The 21,527-nt window shown below is 46.1% G+C and overlaps 1 protein-coding gene across 6 annotated transcripts in view; it reads left to right on the forward strand.

Moving 5' to 3' along the window:
- mark2b (MAP/microtubule affinity-regulating kinase 2b) overlaps positions 1–21,527 on the forward strand; it is a 171,242-nt gene that overhangs the window by 111,193 nt on the left and 38,522 nt on the right. For all 6 annotated transcript variants that reach the window (XM_060855450.1, XM_060855447.1, XM_060855448.1 and 3 more), the window contains exons 6-16: positions 3,237–3,307; positions 4,292–4,348; positions 5,700–5,936; positions 7,210–7,329; positions 7,804–7,903; positions 7,991–8,103; positions 8,455–8,596; positions 9,140–9,318; positions 9,461–9,561; positions 11,010–11,141; positions 12,171–12,428. In XM_060855450.1, coding sequence (XP_060711433.1) covers positions 3,237–3,307; positions 4,292–4,348; positions 5,700–5,936; positions 7,210–7,329; positions 7,804–7,903; positions 7,991–8,103; positions 8,455–8,596; positions 9,140–9,318; positions 9,461–9,561; positions 11,010–11,141; positions 12,171–12,428 — 1,510 coding nt within the window. The remainder of the gene's footprint in view (positions 1–3,236; positions 3,308–4,291; positions 4,349–5,699; positions 5,937–7,209; positions 7,330–7,803; positions 7,904–7,990; positions 8,104–8,454; positions 8,597–9,139; positions 9,319–9,460; positions 9,562–11,009; positions 11,142–12,170; positions 12,429–21,527) is intronic.

Raw genomic sequence — 21,527 nt, forward strand, 5'->3', positions numbered from 1 at the left:
GAGGCCTGTGACCAGTGGAATGCCACAAGGATCGGTGCTGGGACCTCTACTTTTTGTCATTTACATAAATGATTTGGATGCAAGCATAAGAGGTACAGTTAGTAGATGTACCTCTGTAAATGAAGGAAGCATATATCAGGTATAGACAGGCTAGATCGAGTGAATCCGCAGAAGAGAATAAAGAAAGTAGGAGTACACCTAAGAGGGAAATCAGGAGGGCAAAACGGGGACATGAGATAGCCTTAGCAAATAGAATTAAGGAGAATCCAAAGGGTTTTTACAAATATATTAAGGACAAAAGGGTAACTAGGGAGAGAATAGGGCCCCTCAAAGATCAACAAGGCGGCCTTTGTGTGGAGCCACAGAAAATGGGGGAGATATAAATGAATATTTTGCATCAGTATTTACTGTGGAAAAGGATATGGAAGATATAGACTGTAGGGAAATAGATGGTGACATCTTGCAGTTTGCAGATGACACCAAAATTGGAGGTGTGGTGGACAGCGAAGGGGGTTACCTCAGAATACAGTAGGATCTGGTCCAGATGGGCCAATGGGCTGAGAAGTGGCAGACGGAGTTTAATTCAGATAAATGTCAGGTGCTGCATTTTGGGAAAGCAAATCTTAGCAGGACTTATACACTTAATGATAAGGTCTAGGGAGTGTTGCTGAACAAAGAGACCTTGGAGTGCATAGCTCCTTGAAAGTGGAGTCGCAGGTAGATAGGATAGTGAAGAAGGCGTTTGGTATGCTTTCCTTTATTGGTCAGAGTATTGAGTACAGGAGTTGGGAGGTCATGTTACAGCTGTACAGGATATTGGTTAGGCCACTGTTGGAATATTGCGTGCAATTCTGGTCTCCTTCCTATTGGAAAGATGTTGTGAAACCTGAAAGGGTTTAGAAAAGATTTATAAGGATGTTGCCAGGGTTGGAGGATTTGAGCTATAGGGAGAGGCTGAACAGGCTGGGTCTGTTTTCCCTGGAGCGTCGGAGGCTGAGGGGTGACTTTATAGAGGTTTACAAAATTGAGGGGCATGGATAGGATAAATAGGCAAAACCTTTTCCTTGGGGTTGGGGAGTCCAGAACTAGAGGGCGTAGGTTTAGGGTGAGCGGGGAAAGATATAAAAGAGATCCAAGGGGCAACTTTTTCATGCAGAGGGTGGTACGTGGTAGAGGCTGGTACAATTGCAACATTTAAGAGGCATTTGGATGGGTATATGAATAGGAAGGGTTTGGAGGGATATGGGCCGGGTGCTGGCAGGTGGGACTAGATTGGGTTGGGATATCTGGTCGGCATGGGCAGGTTGGACCGAAGGGTCTGTTTCCATGCTGTACATCTCTATGACTCTAAGTTTTGCTGCCAGGCCTGGTTACATGTAGTAGGTTGAAAATGTGTTGCTGGTCAAAGCACAGCAGGCCAGGCAGCATCTCAGGAATAGGGAATTCGACGTTTCGAGCATAAGCCCTTCATCAAGCCCTGATGAAGGGCTTATGCTCGAAACGTCGAATTCCCTATTCCTGAGATGCTGCCTGGCCTGCTGTGCTTTGACCAGCAACACATTTTCAGCTGTGATCTCCAGCATCTGCAGACCTCATTTTTTACATGTAGTAGGTTGAAAAGTATGTGTGTTACTCTGTCTCGCACTTAATTAATCGTCCTTACTTTGAAACTGGACACTATTCCCTGTGATTGTATTCACTGACAGTTCCCTGGATACTGCATCATAGCTCTGGTCCCTCTGTCTAGAGAAAGCCAAGGGAGAACATTTGAGAAAAGGCAACCTGGTTTAGAACATAGAACAGTACAGCTCAGAACAGGCCCTTCAGCCCACGATGTTGTGCTGACCACTGATCCTCATGTATGCACCCTCAAATTTCTGTGACCGTATGCATGTCCAGTAGTCTCTTAAATGTCCTCAATGACCTTGCCTCCACAACTGCTGGCAACGCATTCCATCCTCTCTCAGCTCTGTGTAAAGAACCTGCCTCTGACATCCCCTCTATACTTTCCTCCAACCAGCTTAAAACTATGACCCCTCGTGTTAGTCATAGTTTGGATGGACTGCTCTTCATGCACCAGTCATCTTCAGCACCCCATCCCACATACCCCAGGTTAAAAAAAAGCTCCTGGGAGATGCCGTGCCTGGAGAGTTCTTTGTCCACTGTGTCTTTCCAATCCTGCAGCCAAGTGCAGGCTCTCCCTGAATCCTGAATTAATCTCCAGAATTCAGCAGATTCTTGACCTGCTGTGATTGCCTCATTATCTGAACATCTATTGATATGCCCACAGTCTGATTACATTAGCCTGAGCTGGAATTAGTTGCTCACTGCTTTCCATAAAAGCCAATTAAATAACGTTTCAGAGATCATTTCCACTTCCTCCACTTTGATACTTCTTTATAAACCTGGTGGTCACACTGGCTTGAACCTGACTGGTGGTATTACTGCACTGTGAGCTAACCTGAGTTGTAAGTTGAACTGAAAACAAAAAATGCTGAAGATCACAGTGGGTTAGGTAGCATCCATGGTGAGAAAGCGAGCTAATGTTTTGAATCGAGATGACTCTTTATCAGAGACACTCTGACCTGCTGTGATCTCCAGCATTTTTAGTTTTCAGTTCAGATTCCAGCAACTGCAGTAATTTGCTCCTGAGTTGTAAATTGATCAGAGAGTGTGCTAGCACATTTTCTGGTGACCCTGTTTATCAATGAAGTGTGAACTGTTGGATTCCAAGCTTTTTGGGTACTGTGTGGAAGGCCTAACTCTTAACCTTCCCCACCCTGAGCTCCACAGGAGCAGTATTTGACCGGATGTGTGAAGCTGCTGAGAGGCTGTTTTTTTTCCCCCAGGGAATAGACTGTAGGTCAGAGGACAGGCGCAACATCATGAAATAGTGAAGAACTGGGGGCAAAGGGCTTAATCCTGCTGTGAAACTTCATAAAGACTTGAACAGTTTGGTGGATAGGTGGCAGATAATTGTGCTGAAGAAACTTCGTGGTTGTTCATGAGTTACAGAATTGCACGTGGTCTTTCCGCCCAGCATCTATTCTTCATGTCAATAGTTCTCTGTTGTACTTCAGCCTCCAGGTTTCTGAGGGGATGGGGATTGACTTTTGCCTGGTATTATTTTAGTATTAAATGATGGCCGCAGCTCATTGCTCACATTGTGTTCTGTGGGCTAAGTTACTGAACAACTTGGTTGCAGCTTGCTAAGCAGTGTTTGTGTGCTCCTGCAGGGGAAGTCTTTGATTATTTAGTTGCACATGGAAGAATGAAAGAAAAAGAAGCAAGAGCGAAATTCAGACAGGTCAGTGCTCACCAACAACCTCTCCTCTTCATTTCTTCCTTCCCTTATCTCTCTCTGTCCTTCATCAGCCACAGCTCAAATTCATCCTCCCCCCTTCCCCGAACCCTGCCACCCCTTCCTGGCCCTTCTCTGATTCCTACCTCTTCGTCCTCTCCTCACCTCCCTCACCACTTTCCCTCTCTCCTTCCTCCCTCCCCCATTCATTCCACATTTCCCCACATCTCCGTCCCTTCCCACACCATTTTCAGTAGGAGCCCATCCCCACTGTCTCCTCCCCCAGGCCCCTTTACCAACCTAGATGTTGTGTGTTGACTTTTGCCTGATGTTATTTTGGTGGGGGGGTGTGGGGTGGTGGTGGCAGTGGTATGGAGAAGAGGAGGCAGAGGACGAGGTGGTGTTGCTAAGTGGGAGCTGGACCTCTAGCTGTGATCCCTGACCTTCTCTGCTGTGCCCACCCAATGAATACTGAGGGGCTCAACTGGTTCTCATTGAGCTGAGCACAGGACAGAGGTGAGGCATGGGTCCTCCCTGCATGGTGGAGAGCATTGCTACAACATTTGGAATCTGCTAACAGCAGGCATTACTGTATTGTTCTATATTCAAAAACTAAGATGTTCACAAAACCTCACACAACCTGGAATTACATTCTTTTATCTACAATGTGCATGTTAAGCTGCCATGTTGACATTTCCTATTTAAGTTGCATGTCTGCACTGTCACTGTGCATTTGCAGCCCCTGGCCCTACTGGTATCTGGTGAATTTTTCACCGCAATATCTTGTCCTCTGTCATTCACAAGTATCATTGTTTGTGGTTTCTGTAGAGATTCTTGAGTGTTCCAATAATGATACTGCTCATTGGGATATTGGTGAAGTCACTGATATTGAAATGAATCCTGGACTCGCTATAATCTGGTTTGCTAAGTTGAATAAGACCCTAGGTGTTAACCAGATGTCTCACTGTTTCTCCTGCTTGTGTTTTGTAGATAGTATCTGCTGTGCAGTACTGTCACCAGAAGTGCATTGTTCATAGGGACCTAAAGGTAAGGACCACTGTGACTGTTTCTCCTCCAAGTAGCTCCCATTGTGATACGTGATGACTATGCTGGTTCATTGCTTATTTGCTAGTTGTTCCGTGATTATACTTATCCTGAATATTGTGCTTCACATTATTGACTCCTCTGAAGAGTGTATTGTACTTAGCATGCATTGCTTGATATGTGGGTGAGTTGATGCAATCCATTTAGTAGTGTACATGCTCGCAGCCTGCTTGATTGACACCACATCTACAAATATCCACTCCCTCCACCCCTGATGCTCAGTGGCAGCAGTGTGTACCATTTACAGGAGACACTGTAGAAATTCACCAAAGCTCCTTCCAAATCCAGAATCACTTCCACGTGGAAGGACAAGGACAGCAAATACATGGGAATACCACCCCCTGTAAGTTCCTGCCAAGCTGCTCATTATCCCCACTTAGAAATGTATCATTATTCTTTCAGTGTCACTAGTTCAAAATCCTATGACTCCCTCCCTAAAGGTGTTGTGGGATTCCCTGCAGCAGCACAAGAAATACAGCATTTCAAAAAGGCAGCTCACTACCACCTCAATGGCAGCTAGGGGTAGGCAATAAATGCTGGTCTAGCCAGTGGCATCCATCTCTTGTGAGTGAGTTACGTGAACGGCATAACTAAGGGCAGCTGCAACCCCGAGGTGTATTGAACCTTGCTGGTTCCTACAGGCACTGTGGTCTCTCTGCCCCCTTCTTATGGATTGCTCGCCTGATCTCAGGCTGCAGGACTGGACCCAGGCCTCCCTGCATAGAGGTAGGGCCACTACTACTACCAGAACGATCCTGCTGAAAGAGATTATGCAGACCATGCTCATTTTCCAGGTATGGGTACCTGATCAAAATTGATAAGATGATTAACGGGTTCAGTTGAAAGAAACCATTTCCTCTGGTGAGTGGCAGAGTCCACAGCATGGGAATAATCTTGCTTCATAGATCTGACCCATGTTGTAAGATGGCAGGGAGCACTTTGGCCAGGGTAATGGAAATCTCCATAATGCTGAAAGCTGATTGGTGTCCTTTTGTTCCTGATACAAATAAGTGACTTATATGTCACAACCTCCTCAATGCACTGAACTGAAAATAAGCAAATGAATCAGATTTCAAATTGTTTTGATGAACTGACCTGCCTGGAGGATGATTGTTACAGGTTGCTTGCACTGTGTTTAGAAACAGGTTGGAGTTTAGTGTTACTGGTGACTGCTCCTGCTGTCACTCTGTCTCACTATTGTCACACTCCTTTTGTGTGATCAAATAATTTAATCTGTTCCATTTTCTGTTTCCGTAATATTCAGTTAATTTTTATTTGTGTCCTTCCCAATCAGGCCGAGAACTTGCTGTTAGATGGAGATATGCACATAAAAATAGCAGACTTTGGCTTCAGTAATGAATTCACACTGGGGAATAAATTAGACACATTCTGTGGGAGTCCACCGTACGCTGCTCCCGAGCTCTTCCAGGGGAAGAAATATGATGGACCAGAGGTGGACGTTTGGAGTCTGGGAGTGATCCTCTACACACTCGTGAGTGGTTCGCTGCCCTTTGATGGACAGAACTTGAAGGTACTTGGATAGTCTGCCTTTGTATAAAAGGGTCACGTGGGATCATTGGCTGCATTTCTGGAGGTTTAGGCTACTGAATCAGTGGAGTGATACCGAACTGTCGTGAATAACTGGGTCAGGTCTCAACAGTGGTAGTGTATCTATTTCTGAACTGCATACTTTAGGAACAATGTCAGGAATCGTGGGACAGCTGTAAGAGAGGTTTGTCCAGAATCCTGCTTTAGGGATGGAGAATTTCAGACCAGAGAAATTGGGGCCCCATCATTTTTAACATGTGTATCGGGTCACCCCTCAGTCTCCTGTTTATCCAAGAGGGAAGAGCCCAGTCTGTTCTGTCTATCTTTCCTGATATTTAAAACCCTCTCAGTTCCAACATTATTCTCATTGTAGCTCCTTCAGTGCCTCATGTTCTTCTGGTCATATGGGATGAGTTGAAAGTGTAATTCCAATCCTTGGGCTATCTTGCCCACAGCCCTGCAAGATTTTACATGGCAGGTATTAATCCTATGACCTTCTGGATGTTCCTGCTGAGTCTATATGCTAGGCCCTGTGACAGTTTAGGAAACAGCTGAGGACTGCAGTGGAAAAGCGTAGGGTCTCTCTACTGGTGTGTATTAGGGTGGACCAATGACTGCCCTCATCCAGAATCAGTGCCTGCTGGTATCTGTGGGAGACTGAAGCTCTCCTTGTAACAATCTGTGATATCTTTTTACTTTCCAGTTAACACTTGTTTGTTGCAGAAGGAGGTTACAGCCTGAGGTGGGGAGGGGTGCTGGTTCTCGGTGTGTCTCCCACTGTATGGGGATTTGCTGGGTGGGGAAGGGCGTGTGACTATTGATCTGTTCCTTTTTGTGTGATTATAATGGCTGGGCCTGGATTACTAGATTGGGGCAAGTTTGAATAGAGGTTCTTGTGAATCTAGTACCTTCTTAATGCTTCAGACATGGTGGATCAAAGCGGAGCAAGTGTTTGTGGATCCACTATCTTTTACTTCACGAGATCCTAGAAGCCACAATGGGCCTGATCTGATTTATTGGTGTTGGTCAAAGGTAGAGGCAAAGGATTCTCTGCTTATCCCTCACTCCCATCACCTCCCTCCCTCTACTGGCCCTCTCCCCCTGAGCCTTTCCTGCCCACAACCCTGTGTCTCCTGGCCCCTTTGCTGTCCCCCTGCTCCTCCCCCAACCTGAGTCTGACTGGGGTGAAGGGTGGTTGATGAAATTGGAAATGTGCTTATTTTCAACTTATTTACTTTTTTCTATCTTTCTGTCAGGAACTCCGAGAGAGAGTGCTGCGAGGCAAGTATCGAATCCCCTTTTACATGTCCACAGACTGTGAAAACCTCCTGAAGAAATTCCTGGTATTAAATCCAGCTAAACGAGGTAGCTTAGAGGTGAGTTAGAGAGAGATGTCAGTGTACAGTCTTTGTGTAGGGTTTAAATTACAGTGCTGCTCCCACAGTGCAGCCAAGTGTAGTCTGTACAGACACAGCAGTGAACTTGCTTCAGTCAGCCAGGTTGAGGCTGTGCTTGACATTCATCCTCCTGATGTACTGTTCTCAGTCAAGGTCTCCTGCCTGGTGGGCAGGAAGGGTGGTTATCTCCCAGTCTAATTATCTTGCCTCTTTTCATTTGGTGCATCCCAAGAATGAGAGATCTTTGCGTCTTTGCAAACACAGTGCAGAGTTAACGGCACAGAAATGTGGATCTTGCTGTGGTGTTGGCTGCTGCGATTTCTCCATTGCCCAGGTGCCAATCCAAGGTAATATCTGATTGGCCAAAGGGGGTTTGGGAGGTCCTCGGGTGCTGGAAGGCAATGCAGAAATCTGAGTTCCTTTGAGACTGACTGTAATTATTATCTTGACCAGCAAATAATGAAAGATCGCTGGATGAATGTTGGTTATGAAGACGATGAACTGAAACCGTACACAGACCCTGAGCCAGACTACAAGGATCCCCGGAGAACAGGTCAGTCTTTTTCTCAGTAGCCGTTCCTCTAGTCTTGGAACTTGGCAGTCCTTTTTGCTTTAACAGTGTATATACCCTTTGCTGCAGAGCTCATGGTAAACATGGGATACACTCGGGATGAGATCACTGACTCTTTGGTGAACCAGAAGTATAACGAAGTCATGGCGACGTATCTGCTACTGGGCTGGAAGACGTCTGAGGTAACTGAGAGCTAAGAATTCATTGACAGGAGCTGATGCCAGACTCCCATTGCATTCTCCCTTAAGTTTCTCACACTCATGTTTCCCAACTGTGACAGAAGGTATTCCTGAACCACTGCCCTCTCCCTTATTTACTGTCCTCACCTCCCCTCTCAAACCACACAGCTTTTACCAGAAACCACTAAATGCCTGGTTACATCGCACTGTCTGTGTCAGCCTGGTTGCACCACACCTTCAGCCTGGTTGTCCTGTGGTAGTCTGTGGTTAATGCCTGGTCCAGTTATTGGTGGTGTGATGTGGCCAGTTGTTGTGCTGAGTTTCTGAGATTGGGATTGTTTGTTTTGTGCACAGTTGGATACAGATTCGCTGTCCACCAGTAACCTGTGTCTGAAGCCACGTACTGATCACACCAACAGCAACGCACAATCTCCCTCCAGCAAGGTACAGCGAAGTGTCTCATCCAGTCAGAGACCACGTCGGATCAGTGAACAAGGTATTCTCAGATAGTTTCTCACTGCCCAGGAAGAGCTGGGTTTCTGTGCTAATGATTCATTGGGAAAGATTAGATTGTACATATTCACTATTTGAATGCTGTACTCAATGACTGTAATACACTGATTGTGGCAGAGACTCAGATCTAAGCTTTAGTGATACTTCTTTCAGCGTTTTACTGCCTCATACAAAGGCAACTTTACTCTGTATCTAACCCTGTGCTGTCCCTGTCCTGGGAGTGTTCGATGGGTGGGACAGCGTAGAGGGAGCTTTCCTTTGTATTCTAACCCTGTACTGTACCCAGGTTGATGATGTGTTGCAGGTTCGATGTAGTCAGTTGCTGAATTTACGGAGTTCTAGTGGATTTTCGACCCTCAGTGTCTGGGAATGAATAGCAGGAAGGGGTGAGGGTGGTGATTATTCAGTCCCTTGAACAGTTTCCGTGCTGAAATCTGGGGGACAGTTCTGAGTTGAATACTTACTGTCAGTTGAAATTCCCCACCCTCTGTCATTACCCTGTGACTCTTTCTGATCACTTCTGCAGCTGGTCCCACCAACCCCAGCAGCAATTCCTACTCCAAGAGGAACCAAGCCAACAGCACTGACTCCAAACACCAGGATGAGGAGAAGGACAGTTCACGGCGCTCCAACAGCAATGTGAAGGTGCCAGCCAGTCCACACACTGGTTCAGACAGGAAAAAGGCAACCACACCATCCTCCATGGTGAGTTAGGCTACAGTATCATTTAGCTGCAGGGATAATCTGTCACTAGCCTCATGAACGTCACTCTGCCTCACTGTCCTGTTCTAAAGTGAATGTTGTTTTTTTGTCTCTGCTCTGACCCCCACCTGTCCCATTGTTACAGAACAACGCACTGACCAGCAGCGTGAGCCGTGACAGGAACTCCCCGATGGCAGATCGAGCTGGCACAGGTCAACAAGGCAACGTACAGAACGGCAAAGACAGGTAACTGCTCTGAATCGGACATCGTGTCATTGTGTGCAGCATCTATACTGCAGACTGTAGGCATGTCTGCATGATTGCAGACTAGGTTCACTGTGCCTCCTCAATCCCTTACTGGGCATCCTGGACCTGTACAAAGCCACAGTCAGGATGTAGTTGGATTCTATCGACATTTGAAATCAGAGCAGAAATAGCCCATCCAGGCCCTGATGTTTGCTCCACCATTTAATAAGATCATGGCTGATCTGTTCATAATTTGGATTCCATACTCCCATCTTCCCCAATAACTCTGATACTCCTGCTTAAGAAAATTCTATCTAACGCTGTCTTAAATATATTCAATGCCCTGTCTCTCAGACCACCTGAGGCCAAGATTCCAAAAATATGCAACACTTGGAGAAAATACTTCTCATTTCTGTCCGAAGGAGAAAAGTCCTAATTTTATACCAGTGCCCCTTAATTCTGGACTGTCCCACATGAGGAAACATCTTTTCCATGTCCACCTTGTCAAGACCATTCAGGATCTTATGCACTTCAATCAGGATGTCCCACATTTCCTAAATTCCAGTGGAAACAAACCCAGTCTGTCTGACTTCCTCATTAGATAACCCACTCATATCAATCAGTAATAGAGAATGGTCTGCATGGGTACAGTCCAGACAGTGGCCACTGTTTCTGCTGCCTGTCAGCCTCTTCTTCTCCATTTAAACTTCACCTGTCAAGTGATGAACTGCAGGTTCTCATCAGATATCAAAGTAAAGAGCTAACATTGTCTGGTGACATAAGTTAGGAATCCTACACTCAGCGATGAGACTTAATATAGGAACTGCGACCCCAAATTCCACACTCAACAAGACATCATAAAGGAACTATGACCCCACACCTCCCCACCATAGCTATGTGAGCAAAAGAAACAGCATCAGGAAAGCCTGGGGTGGGGCAGAGAGCCAGAGGGTGAGGGGGCTAGGATTTGGTGCTCAGGCAAATGAGAGGAAAAGGTAAGGGGGAGGTTATTATGTGCTGCTGGGAAAGGGCAGTGGGGGGCTGCTGGGAGGGGGAATGGGGAAATGCTGGGTGAGGGGGCAGTTACACAGTGGGCATGGGGTGAGGGGATGAGAAGGGGTGAGCTGGCACAGGCATGGTAACAAGGTCGGGGGTCAGTCATGCGGTGCATCCTGGGTGGGAGGCTGAGGGTTGGACAGGACATTACTGGAGTCCTTCACTATGCACAGGGCTTCAACCCCAGCTCTACTTGTTGACCTCCTGACTCCCACTCACCAATCAACCGCCCCCCAACCCGACCCTCAGGTATAGGTGGGTTGTATGGAAAGGTGACACAGGATGAGAGAATGGTGGATGCAGAGGATGAGGTGGGATGAAGGGGTTTATGTGTGTATAATCTGTGAAGTAGGATAAGCAGAACTTTGCTAATTATATTTTATATCTTCCAGTTCGTCAGTGCCAAGCTCCAGAGTATCTTCCATGTCTATCACCTCAGCAAGAACACGGCACACAAAATCCATGTCCACCTCTGTTCACCCATCCAAAAACACAGCAACAAACAATGACGCTCAGCGTCCAAGGTTAGCTTTCTGCAGACGGTCTTTTATCCAGACATAAAACTTGCTAGTCTGCTGTGATCTTGAGTTGCTGTGTACCTGGGACTGCAGTTTTTCACAGCAACTTCCATCCCAGGAGCTCTCCTGTCTTTCACTTGCACTGCAGGACTACCCGACCCTGAATATTGAGCTTTTGTTTCCTCTGTCTTGGCTGTGCCACTCAGATTCCCAGGCACCAAAAGCTAAGAACTAGCGGGGGGATATAAAGCCTGAGGCAGACTGTGCAATACAGCCAACGTAGAGGACAGTCTGAAGCTGTCAAGGGGAAGCCCACTCCACATTTCTGAATGCAAGCATTATCCTGGGGGAATCCTGTTGTTTTTCACTGAAAAACGTGCATGTACTGCAAAGCACTCACTGCAGAGGGGAAGCCAACCACAATTAATATTCCCTGTCAGTCCTGGAGCAAGCAGGTTCCCTGAGAATGGGAGTGATTTGACTTACCAGTGTGAGCTTCACAAATCACTGGCTCAAACTGTGAGCTGAGGCCACTCGTGTATACAAGGATACCCCCATTGGAGTTAGCTCTTCTACAAAGATACCGGAATGCTTTAGGTGCATTATAGTTTGATTCAAGAGTGAAGCCACAAAAGCCACTTTGTCCATAGTCAGATCCCAAAGCAATGTGAAGTAAGGAAGGTGGTGTTGTAGGTTGCTTATATTCCGAAATATTGGCCCTGGTAGATCAGGGAGAACCCATGCAGCTCCCAGCCACTTGTTCTGCTGTGGAGACCTAAAGCATCCACTGGAATAGATTAGTGTGATACAATGCCACTTATGATTCAGCACTGACCCTCTGACAGTGTGGCTCTTCCTCGATGATGATCCTCCGACTGTGTGGCGCTCCCTCGGCCCTGACCCTCCCTTGTGAAAGCTGACTGTAATACCCAGTGTGTAGTTCGGGTTTATTGCTCGGAAGTGTAGTACTGTTTTACTGTTGTGTTTACAGGGTATTTGTTGATATTTTTTGGCTTCTTTCTGTTCCTTCCACAGCACGGCTCCCCAGCGGATCCCTGTCACCTCGCCGTCTGCACACAACATTAGCGCTGCCACTGAGCCCAGTAACTTTCCAAGGGGCGTTGCTAGCCGTCGCACCATTGATGGGGGACAACTTCGACAATTCCGTGATCAACAGAACACTGCGTTCAATGGCCCCCCTGCCTCACCCACTCTGTCTCATGGCAACAGCCAAGCACGGAGAGGGGCATCGGGCAGCATCTTCAGCAAGTTCACCTCCAAATTTGTCCGCAGGTAAAGAGCTCATCTGTTTTTTCCTCTCTTCTCCCGTTCTCCACTTGGGGACCCCTCTTTGGTGATCACCTGGTGTCCTGAAAGCTGTATACAACAATCAGCCACCCAACCCTACTTTCTGCTCACCCAGTCCCTGTGGGAGACCTTGTTTGATAAGTGGATGGAGTAATTGCCAGGGCTGTGGCTATAAGCAGCAGGAGCAGTGGGATGAACCAGGTAGGCCCCACTAAAGAACCAGCATGAGCATGATGGGTAGAATGGTCTCCTCCATTTTATGACTCTGAAGTTGTCTTGGTTTTATCCTTGTGGTACAGTCAAACTCTCACTCCAGCAAGATGGCAAAACTCGAGGTGAATTGTCCAGTGCCCCTCTTCGATTTCTCTTCAGAAGCCAATGCAGACTTTGTTTAGGTTCCAGCTCCTCCATCTCCAAGAGCACAGTGCCTGAACTGCCTTCTCTTATCCCAGCAATTCTGCCCTGGTCCCATGGTTGGTAGGGCTGCGTCTCCTCAGGAATGGCACCTCATTGGAGAGATAAAGGGTTGTTGCTGAGGGAGGCATGAGGAGAACCTGGGGAAGGTATTGAAAAGGCCTCAGGAATCTCATAGTCATATGGCACTGGAAGCTAACAAGCAACCACAACATATCAGAACGTCTCAGCAAGCTAGGATACTTTGGAGGGGTGGTTATGCTAAATAACCAACAACCGGGAGGAATGAGCTAAGTTCAGGAAGTGGGTGTCGAGTCAGCTTGCTTAAAGATGAAATACTGACTGACGAAGGCACTTGTGGGATTGTATACAGATCCTCCAACAAAGTAATCACACGGCAATGTATTCAGGAAGAAATTTGGAACTTGTCAGAAAAGCACAGTGATCATTTGGAGGATGCTAACCTGCAAGTAATAGAGAATAGGTGCAGGGGTAGGCCATACGGTCCTTCGAGCCAGCACCACCATGGCTGATCATCCACAATCAGTATCCTGTTCCCGCCTTATCCCCATAACGCTTATCCTTAAGAGCTCTATCCATCTCTTTCTTGAAAGTATCCAGAGACTTGGCCTCCACTGCCTTCTGGGTCACAGCTTTCCATGCACCCACCACTCTTTGGGGTGAAGAAGTTTCTCCTCAACTCTGTTCTAAATGGCCAACCCCTTATTTTTAAACTGTGTCCTCTAGTTCTGGACTCACCCATCAGCGGAAACATGCTTCCTGCCCTCAGAATGTCTAATCCTTTAATAATCTTATACATCTCAATCAGATCCCCTCTCATCCTTCTAAACTTAAGTGTATGCTAGCCCAGTTGTTTCAATCTTTCAACATATGATAGTCCTGCCATTCTGGGAATTGACCTCGTGAACCCATTCTCTACTCCCTCAATAGCCAGAATGTCCTTCCTCAAATCTGGAGTCCAAGACTGCACACAATACTCCAGATGTAGTCTCACCAGGACCCTTTTAGCTATAGAAGGACCTCTTTGCTCCTATACTCAATTCCTTTTGTTATGAAGGCCAGCATGCCATTAGCTTTCTTCACTGCCTGCTGTACCTGCATGCTTGCTTTCATTGACTGATGCACAAGAACACCTAGATCTTGTTGTACTTCCCCTTTACCTAACATGACTCCATTTAGATGGTAATCTGCCTTCCTATTATTGCCACCAAAGTGGATAACCGAACATTTATCCACATTAAACTGCATCTGCCATGCATCTGTCCACTTACCTAGCCTGTCCAAGTCACCCAGTATTCTCATAACATCCTTCTCACATTTCATCCTGCCACCCAGCTTTATGTCATCAGCAAATTTGCTAATATTACTTCATCTATGTCATTGATGTATATTGTTAACAGCTGCAGTCCCAGCATCGAATCTTGTGGTACCTCACTGGTCACTGCCTGCCATTCCGAAAAGGACCAGTTTATCACTACTCTATGCTTCCTGTCAGCCAGCCAATTTTCAATTCAAGTCAGTATTTTGCCCGCAATACCACGTGCCCTAATTTTGCTCACCAATCTCCTATATGGAACTTTATCAAAGGCTTTCTGAAAGTCCAGGTACATTACATCCAATGGCTCTCCCTTGTCCATCTTCATAATTACATCCTCAAAAAATTCCAGAAGATTAGTCAAGCATGATTTCCCCTTGGTAAAACCATGCTGACTCTGGCCTATCCTGTTATTGCTATCCAAATGAGACATAATTTCACCTATTATAATTGACTCAACGTCCTTCCCTCCACTGACGTCAGGCTAACTGGTCTGTAATTCCGTTTTCTCTCTCCCTTCCTTCTTGAAAAGTGGGACAATATTAACCATCCTCCAATCTGCAGGAACTGATCCTGAATCTGTAGAACATTGAAAAATGATTACCAATGCATCCATGATTTCTAGAGCCACTTCCTTAAGTACTCTGGGACGCAGACCATCAGGTCCCGGGGACTTAAGAGTTCAGACCTAACAGTCAATCCAACACCATTTCCTGCCTGAGATTGCTTGTGTCTTCCCCAGTGAAGACAGATCCAAAGTACCTATTCAATTCGTCTGCCGTTTCCTTGTTCCCCATAATAAATTCACCTGTTTCTGTCTTCAAGAGCCCAATTTTAGTCTTAACCATTGTTTTTCTTTTCACATACGTAAAAAAGCTTTTACTATCCTCCTTTTATATTTTTGGCCAGTTTGCCTTCGTACCTCATTTTTTCTCTGCGTATTGCCTTTTTAGTTATCCTCTGTTGCTCTTTAAAAGTTTCCCTGTCTTCTGGCTTCCCACTCATCTTTGCTATGTTATACTTCTCTTTTATCTTTACACATTCCTTAACACAGGCTGCCCCTGCCTCCCCATAGGATCTTTCTTCCTCTTTGGAATGAACTGATCTTGCACCTTCTGCATAATATCCAGAAATACCTGCCATTTTTGTTTCACTGCCATCCCTGCTAAGGTATTGAACCATTGAACTTTGGCCAGCTCCTCCCTCATAGCTCCATAGTTCCCTTTGTTCAACTGCAATACTGACACTTCCGATTCTCATATTATGGCCACTACCTCCTAATGGCTCCTTTACTTCAAGGTCCCTGATCAAATCCGGTTCATTGCTTAACTCCAGATCCAGAATTGCCTTCTCCCTGGTAGGCTTCAGTACAATCTATTCTAAGAATCCATCTTGGAGGCACTCCACAAACCCCCTTTTTTGGGGTCCAGTACCATCCTGATTCTCCCAGTCTCCCAACCTGTATGTTGAAATCCCCCATAACAACTGTAGTAATACCTTTGCGACAGGCCAATTTCAACTTCTTATTCAACTTACGCCCTACATGCAGACTACTGTTTGGGGGCCTGTAGATAACTCCCATTAGGGTCTTTCTGCCTTTAGAATTTCTCAGCTCTCTCCATACTGACTCTACATCTCCTGATTTTATGTCCCCCTCCCTCGCAAGGGACTGAATATCATTCCTCACCAACAGGGCAACCCCACCCCCCTCTGCCTGTTAGTCTGTCCTTTCGATAGCACGTTAAGTCTCGAATATTCATTTCCCAGGCCCTGTCCACTTGAGGCCACGTCTCAGTTATCCCCACAACATCGTACCTGCTGATTTCCAACTGAGCCTCAAGCTCATTCACCTTATTTCTTATGCTTTGTGCATTCATATATAATATGAATTTAATTTGTTACTCCCCTCACCCTTCCTATCAATCCCTGTTTCACTTGACCATACTGTATAATCCCTTGAGTTTTCTGCTCCATTGATTCTGTTGTCTTTCTTAACTTCTCTTATTCTCACTTTCCCTTTAACTTCCTAAATGTCCAGATTCCCCCCCCCCCACCCCCCCAATTTCTTAGTTTAAACATCCCTGTGTTGCAGTGGCCAACCTGCCAGCCAGAATGCTGGTTCCCCCACTTATGAAGGTGCAGCCCATCCCTCTTGTATAATTTATCCTTACCGCAAAACATATCCCAGTGATCCAAGAATTTAAATCCTTGCTTCCTGCACCAGTTCCTCAGCCACACATTCAAGTCCATTATCTCCCTGTTCCTGCCCTCTCCAGCTCAAGGAACTGGAAGCAAACCGGGGATAACCACACTGGAAGTCCTGTTTTTCAGCCGCCTTCCGAGTTATCTGAAGTCCTGCTGTAGCATGCCCCTCCTCCTCTTCCCGGCATTATTTGTGCCGACGTGCACCACCATCTCTGGCTCTTCACCTTTGACATTGAGGATTCCCTGCTTTCTGTCAGTGGCGTCCTGGATCCTGGCACCAGGGAGGCTGTACACCATCCTCAAATCCCGCCTGTTGCCACAGAAACCCCTTCCAGTCCCCCTCACTATGGAGTCCCCTATTATCACAGCTCTGCATGATGTTTGACTTCTTGGCTCTGCCTCCACGCCAGTTTTTGATTGGCAGACCTGTTTCCTTTTGGACTGATAGTGCCGCCTGTCTTGACGGTTCCAAGTGGATACATGGTAAACATTTACAGGGATGGATTGTGGGTCAGAGGATTGGACATTATGTTAACAGAAAGGAAAATAATAACTAAAAGATAAATAAGGAATGAAAGATTGGAGTATGGGAAAAAAGTAGCCAGAAATATGAAAACAGTAAGAGTTTCTATAACATTTTAATAAAGAAGAGTTCACAAAGTGAGCATTGATCTTACAGTGCGTGTGTCTCGGGAACGCATAATGGAAAATAATAGATGGAAAGTGAATCAAACAGTTGTTTTACATCAGTCTTCATAGGAAAGATACAGATGCTTTAGAGATGGTGCAAAGAAGGTTTACCAGGATGCTGCCTGGACTGGATAGCTTGTCTTATGAAGAAAGGACTTATAAAGGACTTTTATTTCTGGAGAGAAGGAGGAAGAGAGGAGACCTGATTGTGGTGTACAAAATAATGAGAGGAATAGAAAGAATCAATAGCCAGAGACTTTTCCCCAGGGCAGGATTGACTGGTACGAGGGGTCATAGCTTGAAGATATTAGGAGGAAGGTATAAAGGAGAAGGTATAAAGAGGTAGGTTTTTCACACAGAGTTGTGAATGCATGGAATGTGTTACCAGCGGTGGTGGTGGAAGCAGAGTCATTGGGGACATTTAAGCGACTGCTAGACATGCACATGGATAGCAGTGAGTTGAGGGGTGTGTAGGTTGTTACTATATTTTACATTAGGATTAAGTCTCAGCACAACTGCGTGGGCCTAAGGGCCTGTTCTGTGCTGTACTTTTCAATGTTCACTGTAAAGGATATAAGTAAGATCCCCGAATTAGGGTAAATCAGGAAGTGGAAGGGAGGAAGGAATCACAATCACCGGGGTCACTGGAGTCAAGGGGTGGCAAGTCCCCAGGTTTGAGTGAAGAGCCACAGGAGTCATTGCTGTGGCCTCCACAGCTTACAAGTGACTTTAACAAAGGGTTCAAAGATTGCTAGGAGTTGTGGAAGGGACATAGATAGTTCCAAAAGGTTATTCATAGGTGGTGAATAGGCAAAGATCTGACAAATGGAGGCTAATGTGGGGAAAAAAAAGTGAAATTGTCCATTTGGCAGAAAGAATAAAGAAGCAGATTAATTAAATAGTGAGATATTGCAGAGCTCTAAGATGCAGAGAGATCTGGGTGTTCGAGTGCATGAATCACAAAATGTTTGTCTGTAGGTACAGCAAATATTCAGGAAAGGGATTTGAATGTATCGCTGTGGATATGAGACTTGAGCATGAATGAGGAGATGATGTGTCAGCTTTGCAGACTGCATCTAGGGGTATTGTGGTGTTATTATTCTAGGAAGGATGCAAATATGTTGGAAGCATTTCAGAGAAGACTTTCGGAACTTAGTTCATCAAAAAGTGGTGGAAGCAGAGTCTTTGAATATTTTTAAGGCAAACATGGAGAGATTCTTGATGAGCAGGGTGGGGGTGGGGGGGTGCAGGGGGAGGAATTAAAGGGTATTGGGGTAGGTAGTAATGTGGAGTGATCAGACCATCCACAATCTGAACAAATGGTGCAGCAGTCTCGAGGCGCTGAGTGACCTCAGCCAGCTCCCAATTTGTATGCTCATATGTTGGCCTTTATCTCAAGTACAGAGATAAGAAGATGCCTGACTTCAATCTCTTTGTGAAGCCACATCTTGAGTATTGTGTGCAGTTCTGATCCCTTACCTTTGGGAGAGAATGTTTTTTCTTAGAAGGATGCTTCTGCAGATTGATTCTCTCCTTTGAGCAAAGATTGAGGAGGCTGGGCCACTATTCTTTGGAGTTCCTGAGAGATCTCTCAGAAACTTACTCAGCACAGGTTACATTAAAAAAAGGTGACCCTGAACCCCATTTGCTGTCCTCTTCCTAGATTTAATTTGTTTTCTGGGCCATGTGTGTTGCTGGCTGGGCCAGCATTTATTACCTGTCCCTACTTGTTGAGTAGGTGGTGCTGAAAGACCCATTATGCTGTGAGGGAGGGAGTTCCTTATGTCTTACAGCTGGTGGACAGACTCTGTGAAGTCGGGAGATGAGTTACTTGCTGCAGGATTCCCAGCCTTTACCTTGTTACTGTAATCACTGTATTTGTACGGTCAGTCTCATTCATTGTGTCCTCGCTGGGGTCTGGGCTGCTGAAGCCAGTCATTTGGGGAATTGAGCTACGGTGGCATAGGTGGGCACAAGCACACTGCCCTCTTCCCAAGGAAGCATGGCCAATAACTTCTAGTTGACACATTTGGAATACTGTGCACAGTTCTGGTTGTTACACTACAGGAAGAATGCATCCTTTGGAGAGGATGCAGAAGAGGTTTACCAGGATGTTTTTTTTAGATCAGAGTGTATTAACTATAAGGTGAGGTTGGACAACTTGGAGTGTTTTTGCTGGAGTGTTTATAAAATTATGAGATGTATGGATAGAGTAGACAGAGTCTGTTTTCCAGGGTTTAAGGCGAGAGGGAAAATTTGAATAGAGGTGTGCAAGATTTTTACAGATGGTGATAAGTATCTGGAATGCCCTGCCAGGGGACATGGCAGACGCAGCATTTAGACAGGCACACAGATGATAGTAGGATATGAACCATGTGCAGACAGATGGGATTAGTTTAGGATAGTATTGCGGTCGGCATGGACATGTTGGGCCAAAGGGCCTGTTTCATTGCTGCACTGTTCTATGACCAGCCCTGTTTTCCAATTACATCCTGGCCTGTACATGGCTGACACCTAGTGGCTCCAGAGAGAATGGCAGAGTATTGAGCTGGAGAATGTCAGAGCAAGAGTTAGTAGTAGGTGGAAAGAAGGCTTTTCAAAATGAGCAGCCACGAAACTGTAACACACAAGAATAACTGACGTTCAGCAATTGTAAATTGAGTTAATCTTTGTGTGTCTTAACTCTGCCGAAGAATTTCTTGTGATCTGTGTGTCTCCTTTCCTGTCCCTATTGAATACTGGATAAGGACAGCAAGCAAAAATGAGCATTCCTACAGCCAGAACTTGACCAGCTCAGAGAGCTGCTAACTAGGAAAATGTGTGTGTGTAAGAGAGAGAGGGTCTGCATTGCGCATAGTGTTAGCAGGGCTGGGTCACTGTCCTTGTTCAGTGACTAGAGAAGACGTGAACAGGTGATTGGTATTCAGTTCATGTGTCGGGTGTTGTCAGGCAAGACAGGCTCGACAGGTTCATATTCATGTGCAGTGTTAGTAAACAAAACACAGCGTTTTAACTCAGCAGGGTGGACTTGTCAGACTTCTACAGAGCAGGGATACTGTTCAGCCCCTCAAGTCTGTTCTATCCATTACATCATTGGCTGACCTGCATCATAATTGTATCCATCTGTCCCATAAACATTATATCCTAACTCAAAGATCTTGCTGCTCCTAACATCTGGGAGGGTGTGGAGAGGGAGGAGGGTGGGTGGACGTGGACGCAAATTCTTCTGGAGGGAGTAGGGTGTGTGTGTTGGGGGTGATAGGATGTATGGATGTGGCGGTATGGGTAGGTGTGTGATTGGGAGTGGTGTGTATGTGGGGTTGTTGAAGGTGGGACGTGAAGGGAAGGAGTTGGGGTGTAGGTAGGTGTATGGGTGGATGGGGGGCTGTTGGGGAGGCAGAATGTGTGTGTGGAGGGGAAAGGGCTGTGGGTACGGGTAGGTGTGTGAGTGGGGGAGTGGATGTGAGTGAGGGTGGGGGATGTGTGTGTGGAGGGGGGGAGTGGGGGGAAAGAGTTGCCAGAGGGGAGGGAAAGGAAACATCTTTCTGATGCTCCTTTCCTTTGCCCCTGATGCTGTATGTCACTGAGTCATTTTTTTTTAGATTAGATTACTTAGTGTGGAAACAGGCCCTTCGGCCCAACAAGTCCACACCAACCAGCCGAAGCGCAACCCACCCATACCCCTATATTTACCCCTTACCTAACACTACGGGCAATTCAGCATGGCCAATTCACCTGACCCACACATCTTTGGACTGTGGGAGGAAACCGGAGCACCCGGAGGAAACCCACGCAGACACGGGGAGAATGTGCAAACTCATCTTCTCTGTGTGTCATGTAAGTCATCATTGTTTCAAATGGGGAAACTGGTCACACTTGCCTGACTTTCCCCATTGAGACATGGCAGTGTGTTGGAACATCTCCACCTGTCTATGGGGTCAGAGTAACTGGTTGACCTGGTCACTTTTAGATTTCCCTTCCTCACCCTCCTTGATTTTAGATCCCCTCACTGCACCCCCCTCAAACAAAAACTCATGTTCTCCTGGATTTTAGACTGTCCCCACCCTGCTTTTGTGTAATGTTTCAGTCTTAGGGCTGGAGGTGACCCCCTCCCTCCATCAATCCCTGATGCTGGGGTGATTTGTCCCCAATTGCCCCAAGAGTTAAAGGAGCTGTTGGGCAGTGTCAGAGGGCAGTTAAGAGTTAACCCCATTGGTGTGGTGTAGGCTCGACTGGGTAAGGACAATAGGTTTCCCTGACTAAAGGAGAGTAGTGACCCAGCCAGCTGCTTATTATAATTAGACAGTGGTTGTGTGGTCACCATTAGAATAGCTTGTTTTTTATCCCAGAGATTTTTATTGCATTTAAATTGTCACCATCTACCACAGTGAGAATTGAACCATGTACAGAGCTTTTCCCAATGTTTTCATTGAAACTTG

Source organism: Hemiscyllium ocellatum, chromosome 46 (assembly GCF_020745735.1).
Source record: "Hemiscyllium ocellatum isolate sHemOce1 chromosome 46, sHemOce1.pat.X.cur, whole genome shotgun sequence".
NCBI lineage: Eukaryota > Metazoa > Chordata > Chondrichthyes > Orectolobiformes > Hemiscylliidae > Hemiscyllium > Hemiscyllium ocellatum.